The sequence below is a fragment of the Lissotriton vulgaris genome, chromosome 1_1 (genome assembly GCF_964263255.1).
Source record: "Lissotriton vulgaris chromosome 1_1, aLisVul1.2, whole genome shotgun sequence".
Classification (NCBI taxonomy): domain Eukaryota; kingdom Metazoa; phylum Chordata; class Amphibia; order Caudata; family Salamandridae; genus Lissotriton; species Lissotriton vulgaris.
The window spans coordinates 2,139,568,972-2,139,590,481 of record NC_141685.1 but is presented as its reverse complement, the minus strand read 5'-3'; the positions used below and the strand labels follow the sequence as shown (position 1 = coordinate 2,139,590,481).

Here is a 21,510-nt window from a genome sequence, read left to right as displayed (position 1 = left end):
CCCCTCCGGCCTAAACCGGAAGTGGGTGTATCAGCAGAATCAGGCAGTCCCCAAACAAAGATGTCTGCCCCCCTCCGCATCAATCGAGTAAAAGCTTGCAGCGGACCGAGGGGGCAACACTACAAGACCCCCCACAGGTAATCGCTATTTAGTACAAACGAGATGTGCAAAAATGAAATTCTATCAAAGTGCTATTAACATCAGTCAGCAGTCGCAATAAACATAAGATGACACACCAAGTGTGTGAGAGCCAAAAAATGCTCCCTCTCCACCAATGGTGTGTGCTGCTGGCTGGTTTTGGAATTGGGACAAACTCCCAGGTAGTATGGTAGGAGGGATTTACCCTTTCTTTGCTGACGCATATTCTTGCTTGCTATGGGGATGGCTCCAGTATTCAGGCTATGGGTCCCAGAGAGATAGAAAGACTGTTGGGCTCCAGGGGGAGGTGTTGTGGCTAAAGCCCCGTCTGACCTACCCTCATCCCATTTAATAACAAAAAACAGAAAACAACCAGGGCCTGAATTACACATTGAATGCATGGTTCCTGTTTATACAGTGATGTAACCTCAATTCGGTGCACCCAGAACATACTGTGAGAATGTGCCTGATTACCAACAAAACAAAATGCGGTCCACAGTGCAGGCCCTAACTCATGACAGTTCCTGAAAGTAGTGTAACAGATGGCCTCGGTTTGAAACCGAGTGAAACAATGGCTTTGTCTATCTTTGGAGACAGTGGCCTTTCGGTGAAGAGTTTTATTTTCCTGGGGCGTTAAGGGTCCGCGCTGATTGTTCCCCGCTAACTCTAAGGACTGCACACTCCACGCGCATCCGAATAGTTTTTTTTGCCTCTTCAGTTGTCTGTAACACAGCGCAAGGGCAGGGATAAAGTGTTGCTAATTACCATGGAGACCTGCTCCCATACAACTGAGGCAATGTCCCCTAATGGCAAGATATTAACCGACATCAACTTTATTGCAAAAAGGGGCGGCACCAGCATCTGCAGCCCCTGCTACTCATTGGTGGTTCTGGTTCAGTGTGGCAGGTGGTGGCATAAGTGATGGTGGACTTCTGAGGCCCTTTAAGTAATCTGGTACTTGGTGGCTAGTTAGCCCCCCCCCCACATTTATTGCTAGTGTCTAGTGTGCTGCAATCAATCAATCAATCGATCAATGCATTTATATAGCGCACTACTCACCCAGAGGGTCTCAAGGCGCTAGGGAAGGGGGGTCCGCTACTGCTCGAACAGCCAGGTCTTGAGTTGCTTCCTGAAGGCGAGGTGGTCCTGGGTCAGGCGGAGGTGGGTCGGGAGGGAGTTCCATGTCTTGGCGGCGAGGTAGGAGAAGGACCGCCCCCCTGTGGTGGCTCTTCGGATGCGGGGGACGGCGGCGAGGGCGTGGCCGGTCGATCAAAGCTGGCGTTTGGGAGCGTAGAAGTTGAGGCGGCTGTTGAGGTATCCTGGGCCTTGGTTGTGTAGGGCATTGTGTGCGTGGGTGAGGAGTCGGAAGGTGATTCTCTTGTTGACCGGGAGCCAGTGCAGGTCGCTCAGGTGTCCGGAGATGTGGCTGTGGCGGGGGATGTCCAGGATGAGTCTTGCTGAGGCGTTCTGGATCCGCTGGAGTCTCTTCTGGAGTTTGGCGGTGGTTCCGGCGTAGAGGGAGTTGCCGTAGTCCAGACGGCTGGTCTCGGTGGGGATCCACCGGAAGATCTTACGTAGCATGCGCAGGATGTTGAAGCATGACGAGGAGACGGCGTTGACTTGTCTGGTCATGGAGAGCGAGGGGTCCAGGATGAAGCCCAGGTTGCGTGCGTGGTCTGTTGGTTTGGGTGCGCTGCCTAGGGCGGGGGGCCACCAGGAGTCGTCCCAGGCGGAGGGTGAGGATCCCAGGATGAGGACTTCCGTCTTGTCCGAGTTCAGTTTCAGGTGGCTGTTCTTCATCCATTCGGCTACCTCTTTCATCCCTTCGTGAAGGTTGGCTCTGGCGGTGGCGGGGTCGTTGGTGAGGGAGAGAATCAGCTGGGTGTCGTCGGCGTAGGAGATGATGTTGAGGTTGTGCTGGCGTGCGATGTCTGCGAGGGGGCACATGTAGACGTTGAAGAGGGTTGGACTGAGCGAGGAGCCTTGAGGAACGCCGCAGATGACTTCGGTGGCTTCAGACCTGAACGGGGGGAGGCGGACTCTCTGTGTCCTTCCGGCGAGGAAGGATGTGATCCACTCCAGTGCCTTCTCCTGGATTCCGACGTTGCTGAGTCGCTGCACTAGTGTACGGTGGCAGACAGTGTCGAAGGCCGTAGAGAGGTCTAGGAGGATGAGGGCTGCTGTTTCTCCGCTGTCGAGCAGTGCTCGGATGTCATCGGTGGCTGCGATCAGGGCGGTCTCGGTGCTGTGGTTGGCCCGGAAGCCAGACTGCGAGGGGTCGAGGGATCCGTTCGTCTCGAGGAAGGCGGCCAGCTGCTTGTTGACGGTCTTCTCGATGACTGTTGCAGGAAACGGGAGCAGCGAGATGGGGCGGTAGTTCTTGAGGTCGGTGGGGTCGGCTGATGGCTTCTTTAGTAGAGCGCTGAGTTTGGCGTGCTTCCAGCTCTCCGGGAAGGTAGCGGTGTCGAAGGAGGTGTTGATGATGTCCCGCAGGTGGGGTGCAAGCCCACAACCACCTCCCTTCCCTCCCCCCATCATCTGGGGAGGGCAGAAAGATTTTTGTCCTTTAGGGTTGGGTGGTAGCACCCACAACCTAAACAGGCCCCATTCCGTTCATTACAGAAAACAGCCCTTGAGTCTGGGAGTAAAAGAGAGCAAGCATTTGCAATGCAATAGGTCTCGCAGTTACGCAAGTTTCAGCTATTGACATTGCAAATAGCAATGCCTTTTGTTTTTATTTTCGTTTTAAAAACATAAATAAAAGGCATTGTCATTTACAATGCCGATAGCTTAAACTTGCGTTACTGCAAGACCTATTGCTTTGCAAATGCTTGTTAAGGTGTGTCTGCACTCTGTCGTATGCATGTTGGGTATTCGGTCTCATATTCCTTGATGGGTGCAGGGTGTAGCATAGGGTGTAGATTTTCTCCCTACCCCGGTCGGCCGGTTACAAAAATATCGGTGTGAGACATGGAAGGCGCATACCTCGGTAGCCTCCTTGGCCGAGCACACCACTAAGGGCGGAGGAGACAAAAAAAGCAATCTCTGAAAAAGCATCTCTGGGCTGCACACACTCAACCACGACCCATTCATGCCAGCACGCCCATTGAGTGTGCCCACCATGCTGCACAGCGGTGCCCTGCTCCGGCCGTGTAGGGTAGGCACAGCAACGACTAATGCCTGTGCCTTCATTCCTGGTGTGCCTTTAGCAATGATCCTGTTACTTTGGTGAAATATGTTCAGTGTCACTGGGGGAAAAACGAGATTACGTCATTGTGTAGTCATGGCCTTTCCCCACTGAAATCTGTAATATTTTTTGACGCTCTCATCACTCAAGCCATTATTGTGTTTCTTCATAATTTACAGACTTTAACAAAACAATTTCTCGGTCAAAGGGATCGGAGGTTGTTTAAATCGCGGCTCATGTTGATTACTGTAGTGGGACATATAAAGAGGTGGCAGTGTTGCCAATATAAGGATAGTAAGCGCTATATAAATACAGATAAATATCCCCCCAATCCTTGTCATTATGCAGAAGGTGAGCCTGCTACTTTGCCACAACCTATATTCTAGTTATACTGCCCTTCAAAATCGGGTAACCCAGGTGTTTAATGGTTCAGCTTACACCCCCTTCGCACACTTTCAGACAAGGCTTTTCTTCGGGGACGGGCCACACTTCGCGATAGGCAGGCAGTTCATGTCTGCGATTGTTGAACTCGCAGGAGGCCCGAGAGGAGGATCTATCCCTTCCTTCAAAGGGACTCCGTCCGGAAAGGGGCGTGCCCCCGCGAGAGTGTCATGGTGCGCATATATGTTCCTTTATAATCGTTGGGAGGTGACTATTTCCACTTGCCTGTCTCTTCCCCCCTCGCCCCCCCCCTTGCTCAGCCTCGCACATGCCGGTGAAAAAGTTATCTTGATGTGTTACCCGTATGTATGGACAGGTGCCTTGCCCCCATGGACCCCGAGAGGACGTGAGAGCAGAGGCACTGCACCCCCCACCCCCGAGAAAGAAGGTATCTTGTGTGTTATTTATTATCTTCGAGAAGTTGAACCCTCTGATGTTTTCTTGCCTAGCATCTGTTTTATTTCATCATCCTTTGTGCTTTGTCATTTTTGAGCCGTGAAACGGAATAGAGGTGCACAAAGCGTTCACTGTTCTCTTTCTGCATTCAGACTAAGACAGGTGTGTCTGGATTGATTGTTTGGCTGTAAGATAGCAGACTGGATTAATGTTCCGGCTGCTGCGAGCTCCGTGTCCTGACGGTCGCAGGTTTCCACGTATCATGCCACCTCCCCTTCGACAGGTAGGTAGTAAGTGAGCACTGTGTGCAGCGCACTGAGGCAGATCTGCTCCGGGCGCCTGGAAAATGTGGTGTGTGGAATCGGGCTGCTACGACAGAGTATGGAGCACAGTGGCAGGCATGGGCAGTGAAAAACATGAGGTTAAGTGGTAGCATAGAATGCGGGGCAGAGTGAAAGTCGAGGCGGAGCTACAATAGGAGTATAGGTGGCATAAAAGAGTGTGGCGGAGGATAAGCACCGCAAGTTAAGACCATGAGGAAGAAGTGATATCCTTATGTTTTGCACTCAGTCCCTGTAAATCAAGCGCGCGAGCCGGGCAGAGAAACCGTAACTAAAAGCTAAATCAAGCACGCGGTGGGAGCGTTTGAGGAGAAGCCATGCGCTTGTACATCGCCTGTCTGTGCACGCACATGGTTTGTCTCCCTTCGCTAGCAAAAGCCAGAACAATAGGCTTGCCAAGGTGATGCAGCGCATGCTCTGCGTTCGCTAGGCGAGACCTAACAAGGCGAAGCAGCGCATGCGCTGCGTTTCGTTAGGCGAGACCTAAAAAATTACATTTTAACATAACATTTTATTTCTGTTTTGAGTTCAAGTGTCAGTTATGTTTTCACAAGGATTAGATGAACAAGATACAGTAGATGCTTCGTGGCCCTTTGGAAAGTGCATATATGGATCATCTTACTAATTCTGAGCTGACACAAAGGACACGTTATGAGTCACGCATCTCCCTCAGCTTACCTGAAGGTAATGCGTATTAGGCATGTAGCAGTGCCGGTCTGTCAATCATGTTTATATTAAATGTGAGTTCTGGTATCCTTTTGCACCAAGTGTATGTGAGTGCTAGTTCTATAGCAGGATCATAGCCTAATGGCAGCGGCATGCTATACAGTGTCAAAGACCAGCATAAAGTCAACGAGTGATGGGAGAGAGAACTGATTTGCACTCAGTGGAAGTTGTATATAAAACACTGTGATACAATTTGGTCTTTTATCTGCTATTAAAGCTGCAAATAAATAACTAGTTAACAGTCTTATATTGCATGTTTTTTAAAAGAAATATTGTAAGGCTGTCAGCCGAAACAATAAATACATAATAAACTAGTTAACAGGAGTTTAGAAACTATCCTAGGACATGTTCTCTGTCTTACAGTGGTGATGCTGACATTGAGTGCAGTTTTTTCATGTATCCATGCTGCACTCCAATTTTAACTTTAAGGCACTGCAATATGTTATGATATTTGGCAGACAAAACTGTTTTTTTTTTTCTCTAACTTGTCGTAAAATCGCATTTTAAAGTTTTTAATAGCTGGATTCGACAGTGAGACCATTTTTAGTAACATAGCTTGATTAGTTTTCTCGTAAATATGAATCACTTGAGTGCTATTCAGTGTCTGGCAATATGAATATGAAGGCCATGTCCATGCACTAACTTTAGGATAAACTGTATAGATTTCTACACTCTGATCGCCCCACAAAAAAAAATACATTCACCCACCACCACTGGTAGTGTGCATACTTCCAATTGTTCTGAGTTGTTATATATGGTTAAAGCTTCATTTATCCGCCAAAGGCCTTGCTTGCATCTTATTTTTCTTTCTTTTTTAAGCATTTTCCTCATCGATCATGCCTGGACCTACCGTGTGGAACATGCCCGTCAGCAGCTGCTGCAGATTCCCGGGTTGCTTCACCGGATGGCAAACCTCATGGGAATTGAATTCCATGGAGAGGTTCCAGATGAGGGAGTTATTGAGGAAGTACTTAAGGAAATGTGGAAATACAACCAAACCTACAAGCTAGCTCAGGGGGTAAGAATGCATCACCTGATATATTATTTTTCTTTTGAACCATTAGGGAGGGTACCTCAAAACCAATACACTCAAGAATTAGTTATTCTCATTGTGTTAGGCTAATCGCTGTTAACCTGGGGACGAGAAGGGGGTGTCACCTTGTAGTCGTACATTCTTCAAGGGTAGGCCACTGCCGCAATTGTGGGCTTCGTCCCCCCCACTGCTTTATCGTGGGTGTGTGAAAAAACGACAAACAAATAATGGTGGAATGTTTAGGATCTACGTTGGAAACAGTTATTATTTTTAGTTGCCCCTCATATTGGTATCATGTTTGACTTCAGGATGGTTACATTGTTCATAATAGATTGGTGTGCAGTACTGCTTGCGTCTGTGATGAGAACAACGAGTTTCTGTAGGGCAAACCCACGGTCTAAGACTCCTATACTATCTTGTATAGTTGTGCTAGGCACATGCCATGTATTCATTTAGTCTTGTGCTTTCAGTTAATTCCTTGCTCAGTTTTAGATCTTCACGACACTGCCTTTCAATGAGCACTTGTGCCTGTTATGTGGTTCTGATTGAGCACTGCATCTTACAATGGAAATTATTGTGTAGATGTATTCCTAGCATTTGAAATGGGCCTACCCGACTGCTACTTGCATCTCTCTGGTATCCTGCTAGAGTAAAACGGGCTGCTTTTATGTCTTCTCCAGGCCTTGAATAATTATAAAATTGTTACAACATGCAGGTCTAGTGCATCTACTCTGCCTAACTTATGCACTTAACCCATAAACTAGCCTCAAATTGTGTTATCTTCTGTGTAGGGACCTGGCTCTTTACACAGTGTACCAAAATGAGGTGCACTTTGTAGAGTCCAGGTATCCCTTTAGTGTACAGGGGCTTGCTTTAACAATCCCAAGGTGCTCTATTTGCTTTAGTGTGGCCGAGCAGCCTTAGGTTTATCAGATGGGAGTGTTGTGTATTCTTGCTCAAAGCAAACACAAAGAGATGATGGACGGAGCGCTGAAACATTTCAGACACTCGCCCTCAGTCACAGATATGGGTTGAATCCTTCATTGCTCTTTAGCTCACTTTGCCTCCTAGGTTCAGACCCAGCCATATGCAAATCGGTCCTGACCCTGTGCCTCGTAGGAACAGTCCAGCCCGAACTGCCAAGCCAGGTGAGCAAGGGACCCACGTCTGGGCTTTCCCTGCTAACTAAGGGCAAACAAAGCAAACACAAGGAGAGGATGGACGGAGCGCTATAACTTTTCAGACGCTTGCCCACAGTCACAGATCTGGGTTGAATCCATCATTGTTCTTTAGCTCACTTCTCCACCCCAGTTCAGACCCAGCCATATGCAAATCAGTCTTGACCCTGTGCCTCAAGGGAACAGTCCATCCCGAACTGCCAAGCCTTCCCTAGACCGGAAACAAGCATCCTGGGACCGGTTTCGGGGTAACCCCCCTAGTCAGCCAGGCTAACTTGAATCCAGTATCAAAGTGAGTATGGGACCCACGTCTAGGCATACCTGTCAACTTAGGGAGAACAAAGCAAACACAAGGAGATTATGGACAGAGTGCTGAAACCTTTGACCCCCAGTCGCACCCCTCATCAGCCAGGCTAGCTTGAATCCCCCAAGTTGGCAGGGCATGCCCAGCTGGGAGTCCCTTGCTCACTTTGCTACTAGATTCAAGCTAGCTGTGAGATGGAGACAAAACAAGACAGCAGTGCCACTCTCGACAATGGCCTCTCCGGTGCTGATGTCACACTTCGATAGGACAGTTTTGGGCCGTGTTGGTGTCCAGGCTGGACACTAAACAAGCCTTGGCTGCTTCAAGTTCTCCGGTACACCAGGTATTAGTGCAGCGCAGCTCCTGGGAGTCCTGGTGTCCCAGAACTTGGCAGAGAGACGGATCTGACCTCCTGGAGCACGGAGACCTCCTCCTGGGGTGCCACAGGATAATGTGTGAAAATCGGGGTTAGCAAGTATTTATCATTTGCACATCACCAAATAAAGTGTTCTAATTTGTTTTAATCCTAGTAAAAGTGTTGGTTCCATCAAACTCTTAAGGATTACAAAACAGTGCTTTGCTAACTGCTGATATATTTTGAAATATTTGTACAATTCTTTTACAAGTTTTTCAATTTTGAGTGTTAAAAAAAATGACACACTGCAGCCTTTAATTTCATATTCCCTGTAACAGTAAAAGTCAACACCAGTCTCCAGGATAAAATAAGCAGCAATTTGTAAGGGTTTGACCCCCCCTTTCTTTGAACGCACAGCAAAAGTGACAGGACAAAATCAAGATTTAAAGGCGTCCCTGTTGCTCATTCACTTTCTGAATCCACTAAATACCTGTATTTTGCTGGCTTCTCTCTCCCCAGAGTGCGCCAGTAAGCCATTGCGATTGAGTAAACTTTATTTTTTGGGGCCTGTTCCCTACTTTATTCTTTTTTATAAAAATTATTTTTCATATTCGGTAGAAAAAACTTTCACATCTGATAATTATATATACAAAATTGATAAATACACATTCCCAATAGTGATATAATATCCATGTTAATCTAATTCCTATAATATTAACATTAGATAACCAAATCATTGAACATCATAATTCAATTTTTCATCTGGCACAATTTGATAATTGGAAATGTATGATCAATCCGTTGCCAATATTTCAATGATTTACTCGCATAGTTTTATTACTAGAAACAATGTGCAGAGATTGGTGAAATATGTTGAAAAACAACGCGTTTCGGCTATGCCTTCATCAGGACTCCGTCACAGTGGTTTACTAAACAGGGAATATATAAAAATAATTGTAATCTATAGTACAAAAAAGCCCTTTCAAATATTTACACTATACATATATACAAAAAACAACCTATTCGGTAAGCATATAGCTAGTCATAGATTTCAGAAATAGAGCCAAAATGAAAACAACGAGAAACTCCATTATGATTAGCGATAATCATGCAAAAAACGTGTGTGGTGCCTAAAACAAAAAATGACAATGTAAACTTCTTGATGCATGCAGATTGCGGAGCCGCAGTCTTTGCTCGGCGAGTCATCATCATTACTTGTCGGGCTCCAAGTCCTCTGGTAAGTCGAGGCATTCAAAAAAGAAGTCGAAGAGGCGACATCGCTCTTCAGACTCTCCTCACCGCTCGTGCGACGCGGCCGAGGGTTCGGGCGACACCGCCCATGCGGAGCCACAGGCGCCGCCTCCAGGCCCATACCCTTCGGTCGCTGTCCTGCGAGCAACGCTGGAGGAGATTTGTGATTTCCTCATTGCCATGAGGGCACACTTACCTCCGTTGAGGCGTGCCTTAGGGCCCCGCAGACCCGACTGGGGGCCTTGGCGGGCCGGAGGCTCCGGCACCGCCGGGTGCTTTGGTGCCGGTACTGTCGTCGACTCCGGTCCCGACGCCGCAGGGCCCCGGGAGATCCAGGCCTGGATCCCGGTCGACGCCAGTTGACCTTACGACTCCTCCACTGGTGCTGACCTCAATGGTGTCACTCCCGGCGCCGTCCTCGGACGACGTCGGCCCCAGTTTCAGCCCCGGTCTGGGGCCGGCGTCGGAACTGCGCCATCTCCGGCGTTGATGGGTGAGGCCTTCACCTAGGACCCAGCTCCGTCATTCCAGCCTGTATACCAGGACACTGATGAAGGGGAGGACTGGGATGGGTCTCAGGACCCTCTGGCACAGCAGTGCCAGTTGAGCCAGGACTGGACAGATGAGCTAGGGGAGGCCAGTGGTTTAGACACATCGCCTGACACTGGATTCATCTCTCCTCCCTCCGTGGCTACGGAGGAGGGTGCTACATATGGTGTGGTGTTGCGCAGGGCAGCCAAGGCCTTGGCTCTTGAGATCACTGCTGCGCACGTGAGGACTAACCTCCTCACTGAGGTGCTTCAGCCGCCAGTAAGCTCCTCGGAGCCTCTACTGCTATTTAATGAGGGCCTCATGGACGTTCTGATGGGCACCAGGTCCAAGCCCTCCACAGTGACCCCTTTGGATCGGAATGTGGCCCAACGCCACCGCCTGGCTCCGGGCGACCCTAGCTTTCTGTCCCTGCACCGCACCCCGAGAGCCTGGTGATCAAGGCATCTACGTCCCAGACTGCATTCCCGACTGCTCCCCCGGATCGGTAATCAAAAAGGTTTGATCAGTTTGGGAAGAAACCATTCTCCTCATTGAGTTTGGAGTTGTGGTCTATCAACACCGCTTGCCTTTTGGGCCGTTATACCCACTCTTAGTGGGACACAGTTGCGGACGTTCTGCCCCAGTGCCCAGAGGAGGCCCGGGCCCGGCTCGCTCTAGCCCTTGCGGAGGGGCAGTATGCGGCGCTTTATTCCGTCAGATGCGGACTGGATACAATGGACTTGCTCGGAAGGGCGATTTCCATGACGGTGGCGGTTCGCCGCCACGCCTGGCTGAGGTCCGCCAATTTCTCGGGCGATGTCCAGGTCACACTCATGGGCATGCCCTTCGATGGCCGTCGCCTTTTTGGCGACAAAGCAGACAGTGCACTTGGGCGTTTCAAGGACTCCAGGGCTACGGCCAAGTCCTTGGGCTTGTAGGGCCAGTGCCTGCAAACATCCGCTTTTCGCCCCTTTCGTGACCAAAGAAGGGGCACCCCCATATGTCCTGCCAGCCACAGGCCGCAGAACCAGCCTCAATGTGGCCGCGGACGTGGTAACCGGGGGAAACTGCAAGTTCAGTCCGCATCCGCTCCTGCAGCATCTGCCTCAAAGCCTTCCTAGTCCGAGCTTTCAGGCCCATTCGACGCCAGTGGGGGGCAGGGTCCGCCATCACCTCCTCCACTGGTGCTCCATCACATTGGACAGATGGGTGCTGCAAATCGTCCGAAGGGGCTACTCTCTCACCCTTCGAGGAGACCCCGCATGCCGCATGTCGGGGGATCACTTGCAACTTCTGCAGGAGGAAGTTTTGGCCCTCTTGGCCAAGGGTGCCATCGAGCGCGTTCCTGGGCCAGAAGTAGGACGTGGCTGCTACTCCCACTACTTTCTGGTACCCAAGAAGGGCAAAGGAGGGCTACGCCCTATCTTGGACCTCCGGAGCGTCAACTGCTTCCTCCGGAAGGAGAAGCTCAAGATGCTGACTTTAGCTCAGGTCCTGGCTGTCCTAGACCCTGGAGACTGGATGGTAGCGTTGGACTTGCAGGACGCCTATTTCCACATCCCCGTCCGGCAGGCCAACCCTACGGCCTTACAGCGCCCCTCTGATGTTCACGAAAGTGATGGCGGTGGTCGCAGCTCATCTGCGCAGATCAGGGATTTCAGTCTCCCCCCTATCTCGACGACTGGTTGTTGAAGGCTGGCTCGCCCCAGACAGTAGTCTCCCACTTCCAGACTACGGCCGATCTCCTGCACTCGCTGGGGTTCTCCATCAACGTACCGAAGTCACTCCTGTGCCCTTCTCAGAAGCTCCTTTTCATCGGATCGGTTCTGGATGCGGCGCAGTTTCGGGTTTATCCTCCCGAACAGCGAGTTCGAGATATTCAGGCTCTGATTCCGATCTTTCAGCCTTTATCCCGAGTTTCGGTCAGGTTGACGCTGCGGCTCCTGGGGCTGATGGCCTCCTGCATCCTTTGGTGCATCATGCCAGGTGGCGGATGCGGGCTCTACAGTGGGACCTGAAGTTTCAGTGGGCACAGCATCAGGGCAACCTGTCAAACCATGTCCTGATCTCGGAGGGCACTGCGAGTCAGTTGCAGTGGTGGCTCACAAACTGCGATTTTGTCAACAGCAGATCCCTCTCCCTACCCCAACCGGAAAATGTTGTAGTGACGGATGCATCCCTCCTGGGATGGGGGCCACATGGGAGAGGCGGAGATCAGAGGCCTCTGGTCTCCGGCGGAGTCCCGGCTCCATATCAACCTTCTGGAGCTGCGGGCGATCCGTCTCGCACTGAAGGCATTCCTTCCCTCTGTCCAAGGCAGTGTAGTGCAGGTGTTCACGGACAACAACACCGCAATGTGGTACTGCAACAAACAAGGCGGGGTGGGGTCGTGGACCCTTTGTCAGGAGGCTCTGTGCCTCTGGACATGGCAGGAACATCAGGGCGTCACCCTGGTGGTTCAACACCTGGCAGGTTCCTTGAACGCCAGGGCGGACAAACTCAGCCGCCTGTGCATGATGGATCACAAATGGCGTCTGAACTCGGACGTGACGCAAGGTGTCTTTCGGCAGTGGGGAGAGCCTTGGTTAGCTCTATTCACCACCGAAGAGAATGCGCAATGTCATCAGTTCTGCGCGTTGGAATTTCCAAGGCGGCACTCGCCTGGAGACGCTTTTTGTCGCAAGTGGAGCTGCGGTCTGTTGTACGCCTTTCCGCCTATACCACTTCTGCTCAGAGTGCTGAAGAAGATCAGGCGAGACTGGGCCCCAGTCATCCTTGTGGCTCCAGACTGGGCACGAAGACACTGATATCCCGAGCTACTCAGCATGTCAGTCAATCCCCCCCCCCAATTCCTCTGCCTCTCAGGAGCAACTTCTGTCGCAGCAGCAGGGGACGGTCCTCCACCTGAACCTGTCCAATCTCCACCTACATGCGTCGAGATTGAGCGGCGACAGTTGAGGCCATTTGACTTGCCTCCTGAAGTCTGTGATGTGATGGGTATACGTCTGCAGGTGGAACACATTTGTGGCATGGTGCACAGCAAAGGCTGTGGATTCACTCTCTGCCCCCTTTCAGAGGTTCTTCTCTTTGTTCTTTCTCTTGCCCAGCAGGGCTCTGCTCTGGGCACTATCAAAGGCTATCTTGGCCATTTCAGCCTTCTTGAGGCTTCCTGAACAGCCTTCTTTTTCAAGTCCCCTATTGTAAATAGGTTCTTGAAAGGCATCACACACATGTTTCCTCCTGTTCCTTTCGTGATGCCTCAGTGGGACTTGAACCTTGTACTGACTTATCTGATGTGCGCTCCTTTTGAGCCACTTCATAACTGTCCCCGATGTCTTCTGACATTTAAAACTGCATTCCTGGTTGCCATCACCTCTGCTAGGAGAGTGAGTGAGCTCCAGGCTCTATCTTCTAAACCTCCTTTGCTCTCTGTCCTTCTTCATGACAAGGTTGTTCTGAGGACTCGTCCTTCTTTCCTGCCCAAGGTGGTTACAGCCTTTCATATCGGGCAGTCCCGTCACCTTGCCCACCTTCTTTCCACCTCCGCATCCCTCCTTCTACCTAGAACGCACACGCCAGTTCCAGGTGGACGACCTGCTCTTTGTTGGTTACGTGGACGCTTAAAAGGGACGGGCGGTGCACAAGCGGACCATCTCTCGGTGGGTCGTTTTGTGCATCAAGGTTTGCTATTCATTGGCGTAAAAGGAGCCATCAGTGTGGGGCGGAGAGCCCATTCCACTCGGGCCACGGCGGCTACTATTGCCCTGCATCGGGGAGTCTCCTTGCAGGACATCTGTCAAGCAGCTACGTGGGCCTCGCTGCACACGTTTGCTAAGCACTACTGCCTGGACAGCCAAGTCCGGAGAGATGGCTTTTTTGGCCGTTCCGTTCTCCAGGACTTTCTGGTGTGATCTTGGTCCGCAGACCCACCACCGGGGTTATATTTCTGGGGTATCTATTCTAAGGTAAGGAATCTAACACTAACCTGTTTCTTTCAGATGCACAAGTTACTTACCTTCGGTAACGATATGTCTGTAAGAAACAGTAGTTAGTGTTAGATACCTTACCTCCCCACTCATTCTCCCCGTTCTGCGGACTGATATCTAGGGTTAAGGACATCCCTTTCAGGGCCCTAGTTTTATGGCACCGGTGTCTGTTTCCATCATGGCTCTGCATTCCTGGCACGGAAAGCTATGTACAGAACCGGCGTCTAAGTACTCCAACATTATCCCGCCGATCACGATGATGACGACGGACGCGGAGCCGTAGACGATGCCTACCGATGCGCAACGGTACTGCTGACGAAAACTTTCTGGATCCAGCCTGACGCCTGGGGATATTCTAAGGTAAGGAATCTAACACTAACTACTGTTTCTTACAGATATATCGTTACCAACGGTAAGTAACTTGTTCTTTGGTGCCAAAAGTCCACAGCAATTCTTCAGTTCTTTCTTGTCTTGTGGCTCTTCTTTGTCCTCTTCTTTTTGATCCTTCAAATCCTTGTGTCAGGGGGCCACCTAAATACTCCATTTAGGGATATTACGGGGAGTGACAGGTAGTAGCCAGTGGGCTACTTTTCTTTAGGGTGTCTACTCCCTCTATATGACCACTTCCTAATGCTGACCCAAAGTACCTAATTCTGCCAAAAATAAGATGGTGAAATTCTAAAATTCATGTTCTCATCAGGTAGACCAACTTAGGGGTGGAACTAGCCTGAGAGGGTAACACGCCTCCTGACTAGCTAATATTCCTACGTGTCCTGGTGCCAAATGGGCCCGGGGCAGGGGATGGCATTTCCCCTGTCTGGGGAAGCCTTGGGTTGCATATCAAAGGCGTCAATGGCCTTTGAAGCCTCCTGCCTTGATATGCTGATCACTTAACAATCCTGCTTGGAGGAGGTGATAACACCTTTGGCCAAGCAGGCATTGTTTCTTCCCTCAGAGGGTGCGGGCTCTCACCTGTAAGGAGTCAGAAACCTATCTGTGGTGGCAGGCTGGTCTACGCCAGCCAGCCAGCCAGAACACTAGTAGTCAGTAGGTTTTCAAGAGGCTCCTCTAAAATTCTCTCTGGGTTCTTGTATTAAGAAGTCCATCACTGAAATCAATATGGGCATATTAAAATGAGATGTTGCGTACAAATCATCTCTAGTTTCAGTGAAGCCATCATGTAGCTGGGAAACTCATTTCCACCAGTGTCCAACACATGTTCTTAAAACGGCTTTCATGTTCACTTGCAATATTGAAGAATCTACTTGGATATCACAGGGGCCATATCTGCTCTTGCAGATATGTCCACACATGTAGTATAGTGCACCCTACCTTAGGGCTGCAAGTCCTCCTGACTGGTACAGCTAATTCTTCTATCCAAGCTGTATAAATCCATTTTATATATATATATATATAAATATATATATATATATTAATATATATATTATATTTTAAAATATTATGTAGGAGTTCTTGGTGTACATTTTCATGCAATTTTGCTTAATTTATATCTTCAGTTCACCTTTCTAAGGTTGTTCATTGTGTGTGAATATATTTTGTTTCCTCCAGTGCAAACTCATTTTTTTTTGCCAGGGTTCCTGGAAATTTTGGCGCAAACATGGCGTAAGGAAATGCATGAAACCTTTCACCACCACCAGCTTTTCCTTCCTCATCAGGTGAACCGGCACTTAAATGGGAGAAATGGAGAGACTATTTTAACAACTATATCTCTACCTTTGACAGCGATTAAGACTTCACTCCAGAAAAGAAACTTAAGATACTTTTACACTGTTTAGGCCCTGGCGATCTGAAAATTATAACCGCTTGAACAAAAAACTAAGACGAAGGGATGTGTAATGATTTAAACACATATTATAACCCCACTGTTTGTGTTGCTGTGGATCATTACAGATTCTTCTTCAGAAAGCAAGGTACAGAGGAGTCCATCGAGAATTACGTATCTGCCTTAAGGAATCGGGCTCTCACTTGCTGTTTCGGGGAGCTACATGATGATCTCATTAGGGATCAGATTGTGATGCAAGCCTCCAATCCAAACATCCAAGACAATCTGTGGGTGAAGGGCGAAAGTCCACTCCTGGATGTTATTGACATTGTTAAAAGAGCAGAACTCGCAGGCAGGTTTCCAATGGCTGTTCTTTCAGTGAACAAGGAAAGGAAAGAAGAGGCCATTTTAGCGAAATTTGTCAGAGCGAAAACACCAGCAATACACAAGAAGAGAAGTACGGGAAAATTTGATCCAGAATGTAAGAACTCCAAGAGTTATAACAGATGTTGTTATAGGTGTGGAAGTTCTAATCACCTTGCCAGCAAGGAAGCAGAGATGTTCCAAATGGGGCATCATAGGACATTTTCAAAAGGTGCGTCAAAAGGAAATCTGCAGTTCAGTCCATTTATTGTATCGCGACAATGTTGATTCGTCAAATACGTCTGAACATGATGAAATTAACGTGTCTGCTTAGTGTGGAGGACTCTCAGATCTTACAAGTTGACAGTGAAGCAAGTTTAAAGAAAAAACCCATTTGCAGTATGGTTATATGCGTTGTTAACATATCCATTGTCGCCGATTCGGGGTCCCCTTATACCATTGTCAATTAACAGGTGTGGGAGGAGAAATTTGTGCAGAAGTTAGGAGGGCATTTAGAAAATTCTGAGATTTCTATCAAAACTTTCATGGGATAACCCATAGACATAGTGGGGTTCAGGAGACTAAAATTTAATTTTAAAATAGAGGAACTATCAGAAAACTGTATATTTCTAAAACAGGACCTTCGTTGTTGGGGTGGATGGACCATGGTAAACTTGGCATTATGTTGGACCCCAACAGCCCTTAACCGGTACTTGTGGTTCAGCCTGATTAAGAGTTTGGCTGCGCTTTGTTGAAGAAGTTTCCCAGAGTATTCTCAGGTGACATAGAGAAGCTCAGAGGGCTCAGATATAAAATCTGTGTAAAAGACGATGCTAAACCATAAGTACATAAAGTGATACACATTCCTTTTGCTATAAGAGATGAGGTTACATTACAACTAGACAAATTGCAAAAGGAGGGTATCATTTAGCAGGTTGAATCCTCTGCGTGGGTGACTCCTTTGATAATCACCAAAAGGGCAAAGGGAAGTTGGGGCTTTGTATTGATCTACAGGACCTCAACAATAATATCCTAGTTGACCAATTTCCTCTTCCTTGTGTAAGTGAATTTTTTAGCTCTAGCGAAGGGTATCAAGTGGTTTTCCACTATAGACCTTAAAGCTGCCGATCACCAGGTATTTTTACATCTCGACAGCAGTAGCCTCTCCCGCCAGCGAAGAGGGCGTGCCAGTCTGATTGGTCCGCCTTCCCCATCTGAGGCAGTAGGGGAATCCACCCCATCCAAGGTTTCAGGCAGAGAAAAGGAGGGCCTCCCGAAGTACTGAGAAGTGGGGACTACATGGCGGGATTTGGGAAATACATTAAGGCCCTTTTTAGGTGAGAAAAAAACATCTAACTCGACCCCAGGGGTCATCTGCATGTTTGAGTTTAAGGTCTGTCATTGCAGTGGACTGCCCTGTAGGTAAGGGGGCCGAAGGCCCAGAAGATTCTTCCCTCTGAGCGAGAGGTTGTTGCCACTGTGTTGCCATATGGAGGATTTTCTTTGCTCTACAGCCTGCGGCACTGCCTTCAGGATATAGGCATCCATAATTTGACAAATTGTGGTCAATAGGGAGTTAAATGATTTCCACCTCTTCAAAATATTGAATGGGCTCCGGTACCATATAGTGAGCAGGGTCCTGCATGTTTAATGTAATGGCTGAGTAAGGTAAGGGGGGAATGTAAATACTTGGGTAAGCCCAGATACATTTTGTGGTGCATACCTTGAGGTAAATAGTGGGAAAACACAAGTGAGACCCTGGGACATCAATACCTCCTTTACAGTATCTTAAGAGGAATAATATCGCCTGGGTCATGTCCCTAGCGTGATAACAGATTTCCCACCCACACGTGGATGTAAAGATTCCAGGAAGGGCTCAGTAATATAGTTATGAAAAGCACTAAGTCAGCCCGTAAATGAATGCAAACGGTCTCGCTTGACCAGAAAAAGAGAGACTGGTGAAATAGACACACCAGCCCCTGGGGGTAAGGGGGTAGGGTCCGTGTTGAGTGCGAGCAATAGGTTGTGCGTGGCCCTCTATCGGTTGGCTGACCGCATCGCACCCCTGAGCAAAACTGACCTCAAAAGCTGCCGCAGAGAAGCAACACATTCTCCTGCACCCGTGATGTAAAGATTAATTAGCACGGCAGCATAAAAATAAACAAGCAAACAGTTCGTAAAAGGCCCAACTCACCAATACCAATACCAATATTCAAATAAGGCCTAAATCATCATTATGTAATACTGAGGAAAGGCACTTAACTGAAGGCCGCCGGAGCAGCGAAGAAAGATAGAGGAGGAGCATCCGCAGAGAGTCTTGAAGGGCATTGCTGGTGGTTGATTTGATGGGTTTTCTTCGGTTTTCCCTATGGTTCATGGGAATGAAGTCTTAGTTTGTTTTATGCTTGCACAATGTTTTAATGGCTGCTTTTGTAAATAAAGTAAAGAGAGAACAGCCTGATCCTCGCCTCCAGTCCAGACATCGAATTATATAAAACATGCAGGGTTCAGCTGTTGCTTCGTGGCAGATTTTTAAATGAATGTGATGGCAAAAGATGCAAGTTTTTACGAATTTTATTTATTCTAAATATTGAAATGCGTGTGCTTTTGAATAAAATGATTTCGGTTCTCTTTTACATTTTTCACATTAGAGTGCAGAGGAAAAGGTTCCAGTCTGGTATATTATGGATGAGTTTGGATCTCGAATCCAACATTCAGATGAGCCCACGTTTGGTACAGCTCCATTCTTTTATACACCCCATGAAGTTGCTTACACAATCCTGTGGCCCCTGAGAGATCTGGAGAATGGTGGTAAGTTGATTTCAGGTTTTCTGTTTTAGTTAGTTGTAAATTGTATACCACTGACAATGAATGTAAATGTGTTGGCACTCTTTTTATTGCCTGCACCCAGTTACAGATTATAACGTGCTGATATACAAGATATTTAGCCCTTTTATTTTGAATTCAGTTTGTCACAAGCCATAATAAAGTCTCTTTCTATGTGCTCTCTAGTTGGACAACAATTGTAATGCAGTTCTACATAATCCCATTTGTAGAAAATACATATATAGCAATTATAGGCATGCCCTATTGAAAGCTTGTATTACGCAAACCAGCAAATTGTAAATTCTGGTCATGAATCACTTTTGGCACTTTCCTTCTGGGTAGTGCCCATGTCTTTGCTGCAAAGATAAAAATGAGGTAAATATGTAGGATCAAAACAGTAGTTGATCATCTTGAAATATCGGTGATTGAGGTAGGCACTCATTCCCCAATGCCCTCACTAACTGAAAATGTTGGATTCATTCAGTATCAGTAATTGCAGATGTGTAAATTAGCTCAGAGCAATTATTAGTTGACTTTTAATCATAAAATCTTGTCACTCTTTTTGATTGACCGGCCGGTATTTAGATACATGTGAAATTTTACTATTTGACAGCACGTTAGACTTATTCACTAAAGCAACAGTAGTGCAGTTATTATTTATATTATTTGAGTTTTATCTGCCGCATACTAGACCCAAATGGGTATCAGAGCATTGCATAGCTGTACACATGGATTTCACAGGAGTGTGCAGAAAGAATGTATCAAAGACCCTAAAGTACAAAATGACAGTGGTTGTGAAAAAATAACATTATTAATCATAATTTATCAGAATGGAAAGAATGTCTTTAAATCAAGTTCTAATGCAACAATAGGTCTGTTGATATTATGTATCAGATCTGAAACATCATATAGTCTAAGCGAAAGCATCTGTCAAGAAGAGAGTTCAAGGCCATATTGTCTCTGAACTATGCTAATGGCCTTCTCTACCGGCCAGTTTGGAAGACTTGAATCATAACTTCACAATTCTCATTGAACCTGTCAACGATTCTTTTCAATGAAATTGTTTTGAATGCTCCTTTCTGTCTCTATCCAAAATTCTCGGAAATGTACTTTGACTACTCGTAAATGATATCTGTTAAACTCTAAATTAAGATATTTCATTTACACTCAAGGGTGAGAACAAACAGGACATCCAAGTTTACCATAAATGCACAAGTGTAGCTAACCTCTCTGAATTGCCATAAATGCCATGCCACGAGTAACTGATTGGAGTGCGATACTTCTGCTTAAGACACCCCCTTTTCTCATTGGTGGATTTGTTTGTGTATAAACATACAGGTCAGTGTGCTTTCACAACGGAAAATGGTGGATGAACTAAATAAATGAACAGATTATCTGTTGACATAGAGTATTTATTACTCTAAACAGTGTACACCTACCGAATGTGTATGAGAAACAATCATAATAAAGTGATATATTTTACACACTCAGACCATCCATATTTTTTGTTTAATTTGCTTGTAAGTCTTTCCAGAGTTGTTCAAAGCTGGGAGCATCCTTTATTCACTGGAACATCCACCACTTGCTGAGATGAAGATCATAGTTGTATTGGTACAGGTCCTTTATTCCAAGATTCTTAAGGAGGGGGTGTAAACGAGTGATTTAGTTATATTTTCATACTTTCCCTCTATCCCTCAATTGAGCATGTATTCTTCCTCGTCTTTTGTTACCATTGGTCTTGATGATACAACTTATTTTTCTCTCATGAACCTTGTCAATCAGTGTCTTATAAATGCGACCTAGATTTCTTCACTTTAAGATGCCTGTGAGCTTCTAATAAGAATTCCAAATTGTGCACTTTTTAAGTGTACTGTTTTCATTCCTTACTGTACCTAAATTGATCATCTATTTAATGTTCTAACTTCGGTTTCTGTGAAGTCAGTGATGCAGTCCATTCTCTCTTCTCTCAGCTGTTTTATCGTTTGAAATCAGTAAAAATTTAATTAGATGTTAAAATGTGGCTATTGATACTGTACATAGCTATGAAAGGCAGTATGTGATTGTGCTGCTAGTTATGGCTGGCCGGCTGGTCATTCAGCGCGTCTTATGATCTGAAACACAAGACCGAAATTATAGTGGGAAGAAGTCCTCCACTAAGTAGCACATTTTCCAGAGTTGTTTGTAAGCACTTTTAGATTCTACTAAAAAAACATTCCCTGCCCTATCGATTTGTGGCCTGTGCTTTCAATACTTGTTTTTTATCATAATTGCATGTAGTATCTTTTCCGGCCTGGTCCCATCGTCAAGCTCATCTCTTTTACTATGTGCTCAATACCTTTTTTCTCTCTGGCTCCAGGAACCTGCAAAAGGGGTCTGCATGAACAGACTTTGCAGCTCATTTGCCTCTTTTGGTAATGTAAGCAATTCAATAGGTGGTGATAGATACTCTAGTTCTTCGTTGGTATATGTTGGTCCTTTGGAGTCGCCCAGTGTTTGTGTCATTATTGGCTAAGAGTTTTTAACAGGTCCTGATGGTCACAGTTTGTGATACACATGGATATCAGCCTATTAGATAAATCATTGCTTCTCATTGTGGGTAAGTCTGCAGCATAAAACAATGTATGTAAGTGGTTTGGACTGTACACTTAATAGATCATTATTTGTGGATGTC

General features: G+C 47.1%; 1 protein-coding gene across 1 annotated transcript in view; it reads left to right on the top strand.

Moving 5' to 3' along the window:
- The window catches only part of TTLL12 (tubulin tyrosine ligase like 12), a 222,671-nt gene that overhangs the window by 25,214 nt on the left and 175,947 nt on the right, over positions 1-21,510 (top strand). Inside the window, exons 3-4 of the mRNA XM_086922258.1 lie at positions 6,049-6,247; positions 18,665-18,824. Of these exons, the coding sequence (XP_086778384.1) occupies positions 6,049-6,247; positions 18,665-18,824 (359 nt within the window). The remainder of the gene's footprint in view (positions 1-6,048; positions 6,248-18,664; positions 18,825-21,510) is intronic.